This window comes from Diachasma alloeum, unplaced genomic scaffold (assembly GCF_001412515.2).
Source record: "Diachasma alloeum isolate Michigan unplaced genomic scaffold, Dall2.0 Dall_scaffold_00595, whole genome shotgun sequence".
Classification (NCBI taxonomy): domain Eukaryota; kingdom Metazoa; phylum Arthropoda; class Insecta; order Hymenoptera; family Braconidae; genus Diachasma; species Diachasma alloeum.
This window is the reverse complement of record NW_021680727.1, coordinates 11,218-25,103: the sequence shown is the minus strand read 5'-3', so window position 1 is coordinate 25,103 and position 13,886 is coordinate 11,218. Positions and strand designations below refer to the sequence as shown.

Below are 13,886 nucleotides of genomic sequence, written 5' to 3'. Positions count from 1 at the left end.
CTTAATCTCAATTAGGAGGGGAGAGGTGAATTTTTAATTACCGGGAGTCACTGTGCGCCGCGAAACTATTATTTTTCTTACTGGCCCCTGAGTTTCATGGCAGTTTATATTTTTTTGTTACAGAGATTAACGGATGAAAGAGGGGTAATTAATGGAGAATTTAATTCTCCGTCGAACTGCCCTTTTTCATCCCTTAATCTCAATTAGGAGGGGAGAGGTGAATTTTTAATTACCGGGAATCACTGTGCGCCGCGAAACTATTATTTTTCTCACTGGCCCATGATTTCATGGCAGTTCATATTTTTTTGTTATAGAGATTAAGGGATGGAAGAGGGTTAATTGATGGAGAATTTAATTCTCCGTCGAATTGCCTTTTTTTCATCCCTTAATCGCAATTAGGAGGGGAGAGGTGAATTTTTAATTCGCGGGCGAATGGTGAAAAGTCATTGTGCGCTGCGAAAGAATTATTTTTCTTACTGGCCCCTGAGTTTCATGGCAGTTTATATTTTTTTGTTACAAAGACTACGGGATGAAAGAGGGTTAGTTAATGGAGAATTTAATTCTCCATCGAACTACTCTTTTTTCATCCCTTAATCTCAATTAGGAGGGGAGAAGTGAATTTTTAATTCGCGAGCGAATGGTGAAAAGTCACTGTGCGCCGAGAAGAAAATTATTTTTCTCACTGGCCCATGATTCTGTCGTAGTTTGTATTTTTTTGTTGCAGAGATTGAGGGATGCAACGGGGATCGATTGATGGGGAATTTAATTCTCCGTCACACCCTCTGTGTTTCATTCCTTAATATTAATTAGCCAGCAAATGAATCACCTGAAAAACATTAAGAACATGTTGAGGACGAGGAGGACATAAATTCCCCTCTGAAACTATCCCTGTGACAGCGGGACTGCTACTGCCGAGTTACCCGCACAGGCAGTTCGCCCAGGCGTCAGATTCGACCGTGGCGGCATCCCTCCGTTGAGGTCGAACTACTTTTGGCTTGGGTTCAGTCCAACCCCGAGATCTGAGCCTCTACTTTAGTCAATCTTCTTTGGTCTATCCAGTCAGTGATGCCAGATGGGGGCAAAAATCCCACGCCTGGGATTTTCGTGCGCAGCTCCCTCACGCAACCACCGCTACTGGGCATGCGCAAGCCCGCAGCTAAAACTCTGCGAATGTAATGACGAAAATAATCTTTCAAATACGAAGTAAAATAATGTCATGCTTTACAAAAATAAAATACCACTTTTGCAGCATTCTAAGTACTGATTTATTTATTTATTCATTTTTTTATATTCCTTCCTCCAGATTTATGCGTATTCACTGAAGATTTTTAAACTTAAAATAGCCTTTCGATCGCCTTTCAACTAGTGTTGGGTGTAATTGATAACAAAAGTGATCGCAAGATCGGAAAATTAAGTTTGAGGTCTCAAAATACAGTTTAAAGTCTGAAAGATTAGGAAAAACTTTTTTCTTATTCCATTGTTAGATAGGCAAATTTTAGGGATAATTGAAAAGAGAATATCGGGCGCGAGAAACTAAAATAAGGGTCAACGATGAGGGTGAAAAATCACGACATTAAATAGGGGTAAAACGGGAAATGTATACGATAACAATAACCAGGGCGCGAAGTTTGGACCATCTCGATGTATTTTTGAATAAGGAATTCAGGACAGATGATGCAAATATTTCATCACCGTTATTGAGATATTTCAATTTTTTCAATCATTTTAGTCATTTTATCACCTTTTCATGAAATGTTAATAGCTACAATAGAATCTTGGGAACTTGATAGTAGGGGAGATTTAATTGGGGGAAGGGGGAGTGTCATAAGGCTCACAAGGATAAAAAAAAGGACTTACAAAGTTCGCAGGGGTTGTTTGACTCACAAAGGGATCACAAGAAATCACGAGGGTCTCAATCGGTCACGAGGACCGCAAGCCATCACGTGGGTCTTAAGGAGTCTTAAGGGTAAAAAAAACCAATCACGAGGGTCACTAGGGATCACGAGCATCACGAGGGTAAAAAAGATGAATCACGAGGGTCACTAGGAATCACGAGGGTAAAAAATAAGGAATCACGAAGGTCGCTAGGGATCACGAGAATCACAAGGGTAAAAAAAATGAATCACGAAGGCCGCTAGGGATCACGAGGGTCATAAGGGATCGCAAGAGATCACGAGAGTCACGAGGGGAGTGTCCCAAAATAATGTCACAAAGGCGCTTTTGGCTATTCAAAGAAAAATTCTGATGTACCGAGTGGTTACCATTTCATGGACAATTGGTTCTCACAACAGCACCATGGCGCAGTCGTTAAAGGTATCCAGTCGAATGCTGGAGATCCCAGTTTGATTCCCGCTGTTTTTTTCTCAATTTTTTTTTTAAATATTGCTGTATGACGCGGAAAATGTTTGAAGTTAATTAATTATATCATATATGTAGGTGAAAAATGGGGCTCGCAAGGGTAACATATAGGAGTCGAATGTACGGATCACGAAAATTATGTTGTAAAGTAATCCGACATTTTTCTATTTTAATTACTCATTGTATATTTTTCACTACAATGTAATCAAATATATTAGAATTTACCACTTTTCTTTCTCTTTTCTTTTTCTTTTGACTCTGATTGCAAAGCCGTTATTAATTTCCTAGTTTTTCAATTCTGAGAATGAACGCAAAATATCGCTTGTGTAAGAAACGATTATTCATTCGCTCAATTCTGCTTTTAACCGGTAATATTCGGTGTTGACATTCACCCAACCACACTGAAAAATCAAAACAATGAGAACCAAAACAAAACACGAGCTACGTTGGCTCACTCAGTCTCTGACAAAAGGCGATCGGACATCAACGAGTGATTCCGTGTTTCTGCAGTGTGTTAGAGGTTTTTTTATACTTTTCAATTGAAAATTTGATATGGAGATCGAAGTGGACCAGGAGAGGGATTCAGGACGTGCAGCTTCCGATGTTCCAGCATCGAAAAAAAGGAAAGTATTTCAAGAATCATGGAAAAATGAACCTGAATTTTCTGGGTGGTTGAAAAGAGTTGACGGGAATCCAAATAGTGCGTTTTGTTCTGCTTGCGAGAAACAGATTGCCGCCGGAAAATCTGAATTGCATAAACATGCAGGGACTGAAAAGCATAAAGAAAATGCTTTGAAGCCCAATCCCATCCGAGGGAATGAAAAAATTAGTGATGAAGGTAGTGCTCTTGAGGGGAATTCCAATAGTGTTGTGGCAGAGCATAAAAAAGCTGTTAAAATCGCGGAAATTCTCTTGTCCGATTGCGTTGCAGAGCACAACGTCCCCATATCTTTCGTAGATCATTTTCTTCCTGTGCTAAAAAGATCATTTCCGGATAGTAAAATCGCGCAAGATTGTTGTCTGGGGCGAACAAAGTGCACGAGCATTATTGAGAATATTTTGGGGAAAGTCGCAAACGAAAATCTTGTGAAAGTTTTGAGGGTTAATAAATTTTGAATTCTTGTTGATGAAACCACGGATATTTTGAAGAAAAAAGTTCTTTGTGTTCTCGCGCGATGTCTCGCCTGAAAACGGTCAGGTTCAGACAGAATTTTTAGATCTCATCGAACTGGATCCAACAGATTGCTCAGCAGAAAAAATCTATAATTCTTTCGAAAAATCTTTACGCGAAAAACAAATTCCAATGCAGAATATCCTGGGCTTGGCTTGTGATAACGCGAGTGTTATGGTTGGTGTCAAAAATTCCTTCGCGCAGAGATTGAAATTAGAAGTTCCCAATCTTATCCTAATGAATTGCATTGCCTAATGAGCCGGAAGAATTAATTCGAGGTACATCGATGTATCTTTCGAATAGTCCAAAGCGGTGCGCGATATTAGAGAAATATCAAGCATTCTTTGGCGAGGAGAAATTGAAAATTTTGAGTTTGTCAAACACACGATGGTTGTGATTGCATCAGTGTCACGCGAATTCTCGTAAATTGGGAACCATTAAAATTATTTTTCCAATCAGCTATGCTGGAAGAGCACTCACCTTCAGCCCAGAACTTACACAAATTCCTGGACGATCAATGTGTAAAGGGCTATTTTCTTTTCTTGAAATATTCATTAAATTTTTTCAATTCTTTCAATGCTCTTTTTCAGTCTCGTCAGTTCATGCTTCATAAATTGGCTGACAGTAGTGAGCGACTTATTCGTAATATCGCACGAAACTTTTTGAAGAAATGTGTCATTGACAAACTTTTTGTAATGCCTATTAATGTTAGTCATCCAGATCATTTTCTTCCCTTGGATGAGATTTGCCTCGGACCTGAATGCAACAATCTGGTTCGAAATTTCCCAGCGACTATTGGATAATCCAGTTAGTATAGAGATCAATGATGACTAGCCTTGTGCTCACCCTTGCCTATGGCCAATGCTCACAGTGAGCCTATACCGTTGCTTCTAGTTGTGAAGCTTTCGCTTATGTGACTTATCTCGTTTTGAGAAATTAATTTGTTTCAATGCCGTATTGTGCCAACAATTATTGTATTATTTAGCCGACAGGTTTTCGATTTGCATATCGTCTAGACTCATTGTATATTGTTTCTTTGGAAATTATGCTGGTTATAGCGTTAGTGTTTAATACTTCGGCTTTGACTTTCGATTCCATTTGCGTACAGTTGTGCCTAGTTTTCTTTGGATTTGCGACTCGTTAAGTTGTATTTATTTTTGCTAGTTACGCCATTCGTTCTCGAGCCTTGATTTTGTGGATTATAAATTCGGCTTTTTCCAATGGTTTTCGAAGTATTAGAGTGTTCGTGTCGCCTTAGTGAAATCATATATAGAAATTTTGTGCCGTTCTGGCCGTTAGGGACTCAAGATCAAGTACCGTTGAGTATAGAGTGCCGTATTTGGCGTATTCGACATTTCGAGTATTGACTGCGTATGCTTTCGTTAAAGCGAATCCCAATTTATTGTGTTAGGAATGCGAGTACAATTTCGATACGTATATCGCGCCTTATTCAGATTTATTAATTGCGTTCAACTCGGGATTTGATTAGAATTAATTCATTCGGTAGGGATGATTGTTTATGCCGATCTTGGTCTAGTTACCGTGTTCTCAGTTTTTCGGTATTATTTTTCTTGCGTCTACCGTCGCGTTTTCGGTCATTTTTATAGGGATAGAAGTAGAGAATTAATTTGATTTTGACTCTATTTCTGGTTCTTTGTCTACTCAAAATTTATCGAGTCAATTGTGCATTCTTTTATTGCCATTGTTTAAATCTTGTATTTCTCTCTCTTAGGCGAAAATTTGTTCTTTTTATTGAGTTCAGTATTATATGGATTATTCAGTGTTGATTTCTTTTGCGGTGAATTTGAGTACATATCTTTTCTGTAAATTTACGAACAATATAGCCATCTACTTTTCAGCATTAAAATTCAACGTTCGTGTTTCCTTTTTTTTGAGAATAAGAGCCCGCTAACCTCTTTCCACCTCGACCTATTCTTCTCTCCACAACCGACCCCCTGAGCAGCGCAAGCACCCTGTCACCTTTTCCTTGGCCCCTTAAGTTCAAGTTTTTTGTGTTTTTGAATCTTGGGTTTTCGTTGTAATTTTCCGCTTTGACCTAATTTCGGTCTGTTTCCGTCGAAACAAAGAACAACTGGCGCCCACAATCATCGAGTTTCAGTTTTCTGACTTTACCAAGGGAAAAGGGCGAGATAACGTTTATTTTTGTCCCAGAAAAAATTAGACCACGTTACAAAAGATAAAATACTACTGATTTTCTTTATGAAATGCTTTCTCTTGGACATTTTCTATTAGAAAAACGCGTTGTAAACCTGCGGAATTATTTCATAGGAACAGCTATAAACTATAGTTATTATTATAGAGTTTTCAATAGGAGTTGAAGAGAAATACAATCTAATATTCCATTCAATTCGTTAGATTTTTTTATCAAATTTTTCTTCCGTGATGGGTCAAATCGGACAGAGATTATGTTAGAAAAAGGAAGAGCAACTTCCTTTCGTACGTATTCTTTTTTTTTTCTAAAAATTATTCCATTTTTTTTTTCAAGTTGAAAATGCAGCTACGTGAATCTAAGTTCAGTATTTAAGTGGTATCCAATATTTCCATATAAAATGACGAGCCCATACAGATGTACCCCGTGAGATAATTCAACTAGACAATATGACTCAGTTCAGATAACTTAGCAGTGGTCGTTTTTGATTCGTACATTAATCCGTACAAGACATTTTTACCCCGTATTTCAGGCTGAACCGAAAGGCCACCCGTAGATTAGCCGTATGACCCGTACATTATCCGTACATCACCAGTAATTGGTGCGAATAGTCACGTAAAGTCTTGATCATCATCGCAACATACCCCAACCGGGTCGAAGCGATTGTAAAAATAACGGTAAAAAAACATAACGAGGTATTGCAAATAAAAGGAAACGAATGTAATTCGATGATACCTTCAATACAACATAATTTATTACTTAGTGAATTAAAACCATTTCCACAATGTATTTCCCACTTTTATCTTAGTAAAAACGGAAATTGAAGTCCTTGTAAAGCATCCGAAATCAGAAATTAAACTCAGTAGAAATATAAATTGAATGAATTAATTTTCCGTGCATGGAAATGAGTTAGTGATAAACCATATAGTTTGTGATTCAATGACCCCTAGGGCGCCCAAACTCAGCTCATAATTTTTACATAGACAATAATACTAGCGAAAAACTTTTCAATATGGCTCCAAAAAAGAGGCAACGTTTACAAAGTAATGATCCTTACTACCCAATATCAGATATATTGTATATATTTATGCTGCTATATGTTTCAATTATGTTATGTTTTAAAAGACCCCTGAGATGCTGTTATCCGCCCGAATGGACCATTACGTTATTTCCCATTCGTACGTAACGAAATTTAAATATTTATTGAGGACACATTGAAGGACGATGGAAACCATAACAACCACAGTGGTTCTATACTAAAACCATAGTTTTTTGTTATCCCTTCGTTTTATGAAAAAAAGATTCGAATTTTTTTCCACATGAAAAGTCGGGTAAAATACACATCAGATTTAAATAACGGTACTACACAAATGAAAATATTACTGAAAATACATTCACAAGTCATAAATAAGATTGAATGAAAATTGCTACGTGTCGAAATAATCTCAAATTCTATTGAGAATGGAATAAAGTGGGCCATCATATTATTGCAAAGATTGTCCGACATTTGTGAGATGAGATTAAAGGATTATCGGACTCAATACAGTATTTCTCTGTACTCGTATCGAAAGCCATCACTTACGAGTCCGTTGAGTCAATATTGAAAGGAAAAGAAGAAAATTCTCAGTAATGCATAGTGTAAGGAAGAAAACTGACTACATTGAACTGCATCTATTTTCTTGAAACCATTTTCAGCTTTGCTATATAGATTAATGTGAAGCTTGGATACTAAATTTGTGTTCTTGTTTCTTTTATTTTTGTTACCTGGTGGCTTGGCGGAGTGGGTAAGTTCATTGCCTCACATGCGAAAATTCCGAGTTCAAATCCCGGCCGGGTAGAATGGTGCGATCTAACCATTTAAAGTCTTGATCATCATCGCAGTATACCCCAACCGGGTCGAAGCGATGTAAAATGACGATAAAAAAAAAATTATGTTTGTTAGACCTACACTTCCCTCTTTTGAAATTAACTATGAATTTGAATATAATTCAAAAGTAGAAAAATGATAATTATTTATTGATATATAATGCAATAAAATCGACGTTAATTTTTCAATGAAATCAGAAAAAACAAAACAATGTAAGCATGTCAGATTTACTCCTCATATTCTCTAATTCTCCCTTTCCAATTCCATTTTTAAATTGCGTCCATTCCACCCTAAATTCCTCTACAATGGCAGAAATGTAGCTTCAGTAAACTATCACGATCGTATAACTCCTACAACATTACACAATATCGTATGCTAATAACAACAATTGAATGAGGGTGCACTGTTTTCCACTAAAGTACACCCATCACTCTGAATCGGAAGTTTCTGAACTGGAACCATCATATGCAGCATAACAACCGTAATTTGGAATTCTACGATTAGTATTCACAAAAATATCCTTCTCCCCCCCTGCTGAATCATTTTCATTTTGATTCGTTCCTTCGCTCAGTTGATCCGAATCATCAAATTTGTTTGGCCAACACCCCTCCGATCGATAATAATTTATGTGCTCCTAGAAAATAAAAATTCTCATTTGTATTCAGCTGTACACAGAGTGAAAAAAAAACATGTTTCAATGAGACTACATACTTTTGTAAGTATTTTTGCTATTTCTGCTTTAACTTTATCGCCCTCGGGTATTGGCTCGACGAGAATATAATCGCCTCTTTTGACCCATATATTTTTTCTGAATTTCATTGGCATAGAGACGAGATAGCGCTCCCCGGAGTGTTCCATCACTTCGTGAAGATTATTACCTCGTGCATCGACAAGTTGTACTATCGTTTGCGATTCCGTAGGAATACTCAAGTCTTCCTGTACCTGCTTTCGTTTCGTGGCTTTTGACATTTTGTTGAACCTAGTAATCATAAATAAAACTCGAAATATTTTTCGTCCCTCGTATGCACCGCTGAGTGCGAAACAAAAATTAGGTACGAGATTCATGACTCTTTGAAGGGAATTTCATTATGATTTTTTTTATTTCACGTGCTTCGCTCGTTAAAATTGTTCAACTTTATCCTGTTCTACTTCTAACTTTTTTTTCCTCATTTGCGCCATGTGCCATGGGCCAAGTGATCCTCCAGATTTTTCCACGGCTTCCCACACACCTAAACTTTCTCCAGGAGACACGCCATATCCGTTTTCAAGTCCATGGGGATTTGAAGGAGTTTTACAGTCAATAGTGGATTCCTTCCTGAGAACTGAATCCACTTCGACAGAGGCAAAAAATGCTACAGACATCGGCAAATCGTTAATGCCAAGTGTCGAGGCACAGAAAGACCTCGTGAGTAGATTTGTAACGTGCATTCCTAGGGCAGCATTGTACTTATATCGTGAAGGTACTATATATCGAATTTCATCATGGAAGGAGAGACAGAATCGAGCGTTGTCACGCATTAACCATTTCATGCAGACAAGCATGAGATGGAGAAAGTCAACAGCACCGCTCTGTACAACCCAGTTAATTTTGGTGGGCAGATATTTGTCTTTGTGCTCCTCTGCGACTTCCAAAGCTCGGCTGAGTCGTGAGCTAAGGAATGGGGTCACTGGGTGAAGACTATCTGCAATTTCTTCTAGTCTGTTGAACATCGCTGACTCAGAACCTCCACACCATTTGGTGGGCCCAAACATCTCCTCAACTTTCTTCCCATGAACTTTGGCCAATTGATAAGCCTCCCATGAAGAATAATCGCGCTCCTCAACATCATCATTGATGAATTGTACCCGGAGTCGATACATTTTTTTTCCTTTTGTTATACTGAACATTTTTCTCGCTTTCGAAACTGCCTCAGACTCCCCCATGCATGGATTGAACTGTTTTAAAAGTCTCTCGGCAAATTTCACCCCAGCCCCGTAAATTCTGGCGTAATTTATAACTTTTGCGTGATCTCGAGAGATTCCCACGGCCTTTGCCGTCACACTATGCATGTCTGTCCCCTTCGACTTACTTCCGATAAGTGTCATCCAACCAAAGGGTGTAGCTCCATGAACTCCAGCACAATAGGCATCACCAATCAACGAAGCGATCCAAAGCTCTTGACTATCGACGTCAGCTCCTACAATATTGAAACCCGGTGGTGCTTGAACCATAGCTCTCAACTCGGATCCAACTCGCTCAATGTGTGCATTAGAAGCGGTCATCCACGTAGGTTCGGTTGCTCTCCTCGTTAGAGTGCCACTCACTACGACCTGAGGGATTATCGCACCGTAACTAGTGTGCTGGTGGCTTCGAATAATTGATAATGGTAAACTTTCGGCATTCCACCAGATGACCAGCTGTGACATTATCCGGTCGCGATTATTCCTCCAGTATGAAACTATTCTCGCTATTTTCAGAACTTCTGTTGCACTTGAGTCCAAACCAGCGAGAATATTTTCTGAAAATTTGTTCAAGAAATCTTTGGCCAGGGGATTTCCCACGTTGAGACTGGGTCCATCCTTGTGGGGCAGTTTAAAGAACCAGCAACAGTTATCAATATCAACATTACACCAGATACCAGTACCTTTATAGAATACCTCAGGCTCTCCATCATTTTTCTTTGGCTTCCGTTTTTTGTCTCTCCACAATTCTATCTTATGGAGCTCATTTTGTACATCCTTCTGGAGAGAGGCCATTGCATAACTGGCATCCTGGGGACCGAAAGGTCTTGTGGGTAAAGGACACTGGGTGAGCAATTGTTTCAGGGGGAGTTGCGTATTGACGTCAAGATGATCATTATATGGTACCAAGAAACCCCATCCGTGATCTCTTATGTAGTGAACCGGATAGTTTTCCCAAGTTAAATTTAATAGTTTGGGAGTTATTTTCATTGAAGTGCTGATGTTTTGGGGCCCAACAATCCAATTCTCTTCATGTTGCTTCATACACAGTTTACGATACCAAGCGGGATAGCCTGACATGTGCGGAAACTTTGCAGGGAGTAGATACTTTGTATCTTTCAAGTGGGAGAATTCAGCTTCCAGAGGATCGATTTCATGTTCATCATCAGTCAAATATTTTTCATAATCTGATGGTTGTGCCTCTTCCTGATTGGATTGTTTCTCCATATCTTCTAAAGCTTTTTTGGCCAATTTTGTTTTCGTTTTTACCGATTGTGTACTCCAATCTTGATCCCACATCCATAAATCCTCTTTATATTTGTCGTTGTGCATGAGTTTGCAAACCTCATCAGCTCTCTTAGATAAACTCACTTTCGCCTCGTAGTTCAAGTCCTCAAATGTCGCTTCAGACTCTTCAATGTATCTTTGCCAATTGGAACTGACGGGTAAGTAAGCAGTGCCAAGTTCAAGCATTCCAGCGAAAGTCACAGGGTGAGGGAATCTCTCTTGAAAGAGGGGGAATAGATTTTGAAGCACCTCGTGTGTCACCACAATGTCAGAAGCACAATAATTCATTAATTCATCGAATTTTTCTCGAACATCTATAAGGCTCCCTCTGACAAAGACATCTCTCGCTTGTTTCTGGTGCTGTTTGCCACAATAAAGTGAATATACGTCAGCCAGATTGTTGAGAGAAGTGGAGTTCAAGAATTCGTCACTGGTTGGCTCGCTCTTCCGGGAAAGTAATATAGATCTTTGGTAACTGTTCATTCCACTGACAGATATATGTAGAGACATAGTATCAACGAAACGTGTGCCTGTTGAGTTCAACCAGTATTGTTCTTTGATTCGTGCTCGATCATAACAAACGTTATGCCCCACAATGATCTTTGGACGCTTTTGGTAATCAGATAGTTTTTTTCCATGCTCGACTATTGTACTTTCAATGGGTATCAGTAATTCAGGCGTGAAGGAACGACTCTCTGCTGGTATGCTACTTCCACCTACCAGGGATTTGGAGACCCAGCCGTACCATGCATCAGTGCTCACTGCTGTAGCTAAAGTCGGTAAGGAGCCCTCTCTAACACACACCTCAACGTCGAAAATCAATCCATCTTCTAGGGGGTAATCGACTTTCTCAGTTGTGCCGTTGTAATATCTGAAATGATAAAAATGGTGAATAATGCGATTGATTGAATGATTTCGTCGAAATAACACTGTTGTAAGTTTTTATGTTACAAGCCATATTGTGCTTTATCTCTGCCATTCAGCGAGCAACAGGTTTTGAAAATTATTTAAAAATTGAAAAACAGAAAAATTGAAAATTAAAAACCCCTGACGAAAAAGTTATCCTTGAGTAGTTTAAAAAGAGGAAAATAAAAACTCAAAATTTTAATTAGACGAATTTTGGAGAAACTGAAATTTTTTTTGTAACAGAAAAAAGAGCAGAAAAAACTCAGGGGGACACCAACAGTTTCTCCAAAATGTGAGGAGAAACTTATGCATTTATGCATGCATTCATGTTTGTCATAAATGTCTTCATGCAAAACATTATATGTGTCAAAGAACGGCAAGCCTTCATTGTGTGTAATAGGTTCCTTTGTCCAAATAACTCTGCGTCGGTATTGAAGCATGACCTTTGGGTTGTTTGCATACGAAAAATCAATAAACAACATATAAAAGTTTACAATTCAGAGGTTTCAGGGGGTTTTAACTTACAGAAGTTCCTCTACAATTGAAAGATATAAACATACCGTGTCCACCCTTCCTGCAGCAACCATTCCTTTGGAATTGACGGAATCTTCTGGAGGATGTTTTCAATTATCGTTAAATACGGTTTTGACTGAGCACTTGCAATACTGTAAAAATGTTCCTCCACATTTTTCCCTTCCAAAGCTGGTAAATCAATGGATACATCTGGCATATAGACCCTTTCGTCTACCTCCATTCCGAATCTCTTCAGTTCGTGTTTTAAAAATGAGATTTTTTCATTGGACAAGTCTATGCTCTTTCCTGAATTAATGAAGATTTGTTCGTGCAATTTTTTCGAAAGCATTTGCATGTTCAATTCATTGAATCGAGTTTCTGTTCCAATCTTTAGTCCACTGTTTGCATTATTATTTTGTTGGGCTTGCTGTTTGATTTTTTTATTTACATTCCCATCGTTTTTCTCCGAAGAATATTCTTTTTCATTTTTATTGATTTTAATGGCTCCAAAATTTGTATCTATCCCATCGTCATCCCAGAGTGAAATATCATTCAAATTCTCAGGAATAAATTTTGGTTTGAATTTATTTATTGAATTTTTCAATTTATTTTCTTTTGCGGCATCATGATCAACATTTTCATTCAAACCAATTCCTGGATTTCTTATCCTTTTGATATCCGTAATATTTGAGGTTAAATCACTCGTGTCCACCGCCTTGGTCACTCTCTTAACTCTTATTATCTTTTTCGAAACTTTCTTCCCAGGATAAAAATATTGTTCACCACTGTTGTTTACTATGTCAGAGCATTTGTATCTTATGAAAGTGTTATTCAAATTTATTTTCATCCGCATTGTTCTCGTGTGTATCTCTGATGGTTCCACGAGGGACATGAGCACGTGACATAAAAGTAGAAGAGTGTAACGAGAATTTGTTTATTATGTGAAATATTTCCAAAGACGTACCTTTTGGTTGGTCGAGAATTATGAATTTATCATTCGTTGAGAAAAAATCCAGAGAAATGCCAGAAAATATCATAAATTGAATAAAATTATCAGTGCTACGATGCAAAGGTGCATGACATTTCGCTGGAGATCCATGGTTACCTATTTACCGACAGAGCAATCTTTGAATATGTCAAGCAGAGATTATAGTAATCAGAGATTATAGGGGAGATGAACAGGGCCAATGTAAAGTGTTCAACAACAAAAATCGTAGCGGTCGCGCATGGACTACGATGGAGCGTACGGAACTGTTGGTATGATAGGGCCCGAGCATAAATTTGTCGATAACCGGAAAGGGGTTCTCAATACGGTAGCTCCTCGCATTTTGTAATAATTGTCAGGAATGTAAAATCGAACATATTATAATCAATAGTATAATGAATGCACAATCTAATGATCTAAAAGTCTTTTCCTTTTTCTCGACATATTTATCATTGACACGTAGGTGAAAAAATTCATAGAAAATCCCAGCGCTGTCGCTGGAAAACTCTATAGTTTTCCAGTGATTCTATTGAATAATTGTGCAGATTTTGTTTTTTTTTTACTATAGTAATGTTCGATTATATATATTTATTCCCCCCCTGAGTGAGAAAGGAATATGTATCGCGCTCGCTCCCACACATTGTCGTCTCCGTCGCGCTGTCACGTGCCCGTCCTCCACCAAAATTAA

At 38.3% G+C, this 13,886-nt stretch overlaps 2 protein-coding genes across 2 annotated transcripts; both read right to left on the bottom strand.

Moving 5' to 3' along the window:
* Positions 1–7,694: 7,694 nt before the first annotated feature.
* On the bottom strand, positions 7,695–8,672 carry LOC107043526 (probable RNA-binding protein EIF1AD). Its single transcript, XM_015265059.1, has 2 exons — positions 8,278–8,672; positions 7,695–8,200 (listed from the first exon to the last, which is right to left on the bottom strand). The coding sequence occupies exons 1-2, from the start codon at positions 8,629–8,631 to the stop codon at positions 7,994–7,996; spliced, it is 561 nt and encodes a 186-aa protein (XP_015120545.1). The 5' UTR covers positions 8,632–8,672; the 3' UTR covers positions 7,695–7,993.
* Positions 8,667–13,322, bottom strand: LOC107043525 (DNA polymerase subunit gamma-1, mitochondrial). The gene is made up of 3 exons (XM_015265058.1): positions 13,178–13,322; positions 12,261–13,083; positions 8,667–11,665 (listed from the first exon to the last, which is right to left on the bottom strand). Exons 1-3 carry the CDS (start codon positions 13,248–13,250, stop codon positions 8,686–8,688), a joined length of 3,876 nt encoding a protein of 1,291 aa, XP_015120544.1. The 5' UTR covers positions 13,251–13,322; the 3' UTR covers positions 8,667–8,685.
* Between the last annotated feature and the right edge of the window lie 564 nt (positions 13,323–13,886).

Coding starts and splice junctions, on each gene's coding strand:
- LOC107043526 (XM_015265059.1), bottom strand. CDS start 8,631: ATGAATCTCGTACCTAATTTTTGTTTCGCACTCAGCGGTGCATACGAG. Junction 8,201..8,277: donor TAGCAAAAATACTTACAAAA/GTATGTAGTCTC, acceptor TTTATTTTCTAG/GAGCACATAAATTATTATCG.
- LOC107043525 (XM_015265058.1), bottom strand. CDS start 13,250: ATGATATTTTCTGGCATTTCTCTGGATTTTTTCTCAACGAATGATAAA. Junction 13,084..13,177: donor AATTCTCGACCAACCAAAAG/GTACGTCTTTGG, acceptor TGGAACCATCAG/AGATACACACGAGAACAATG. Junction 11,666..12,260: donor CTGCAGGAAGGGTGGACACG/GTATGTTTATAT, acceptor TTATCATTTCAG/ATATTACAACGGCACAACTG.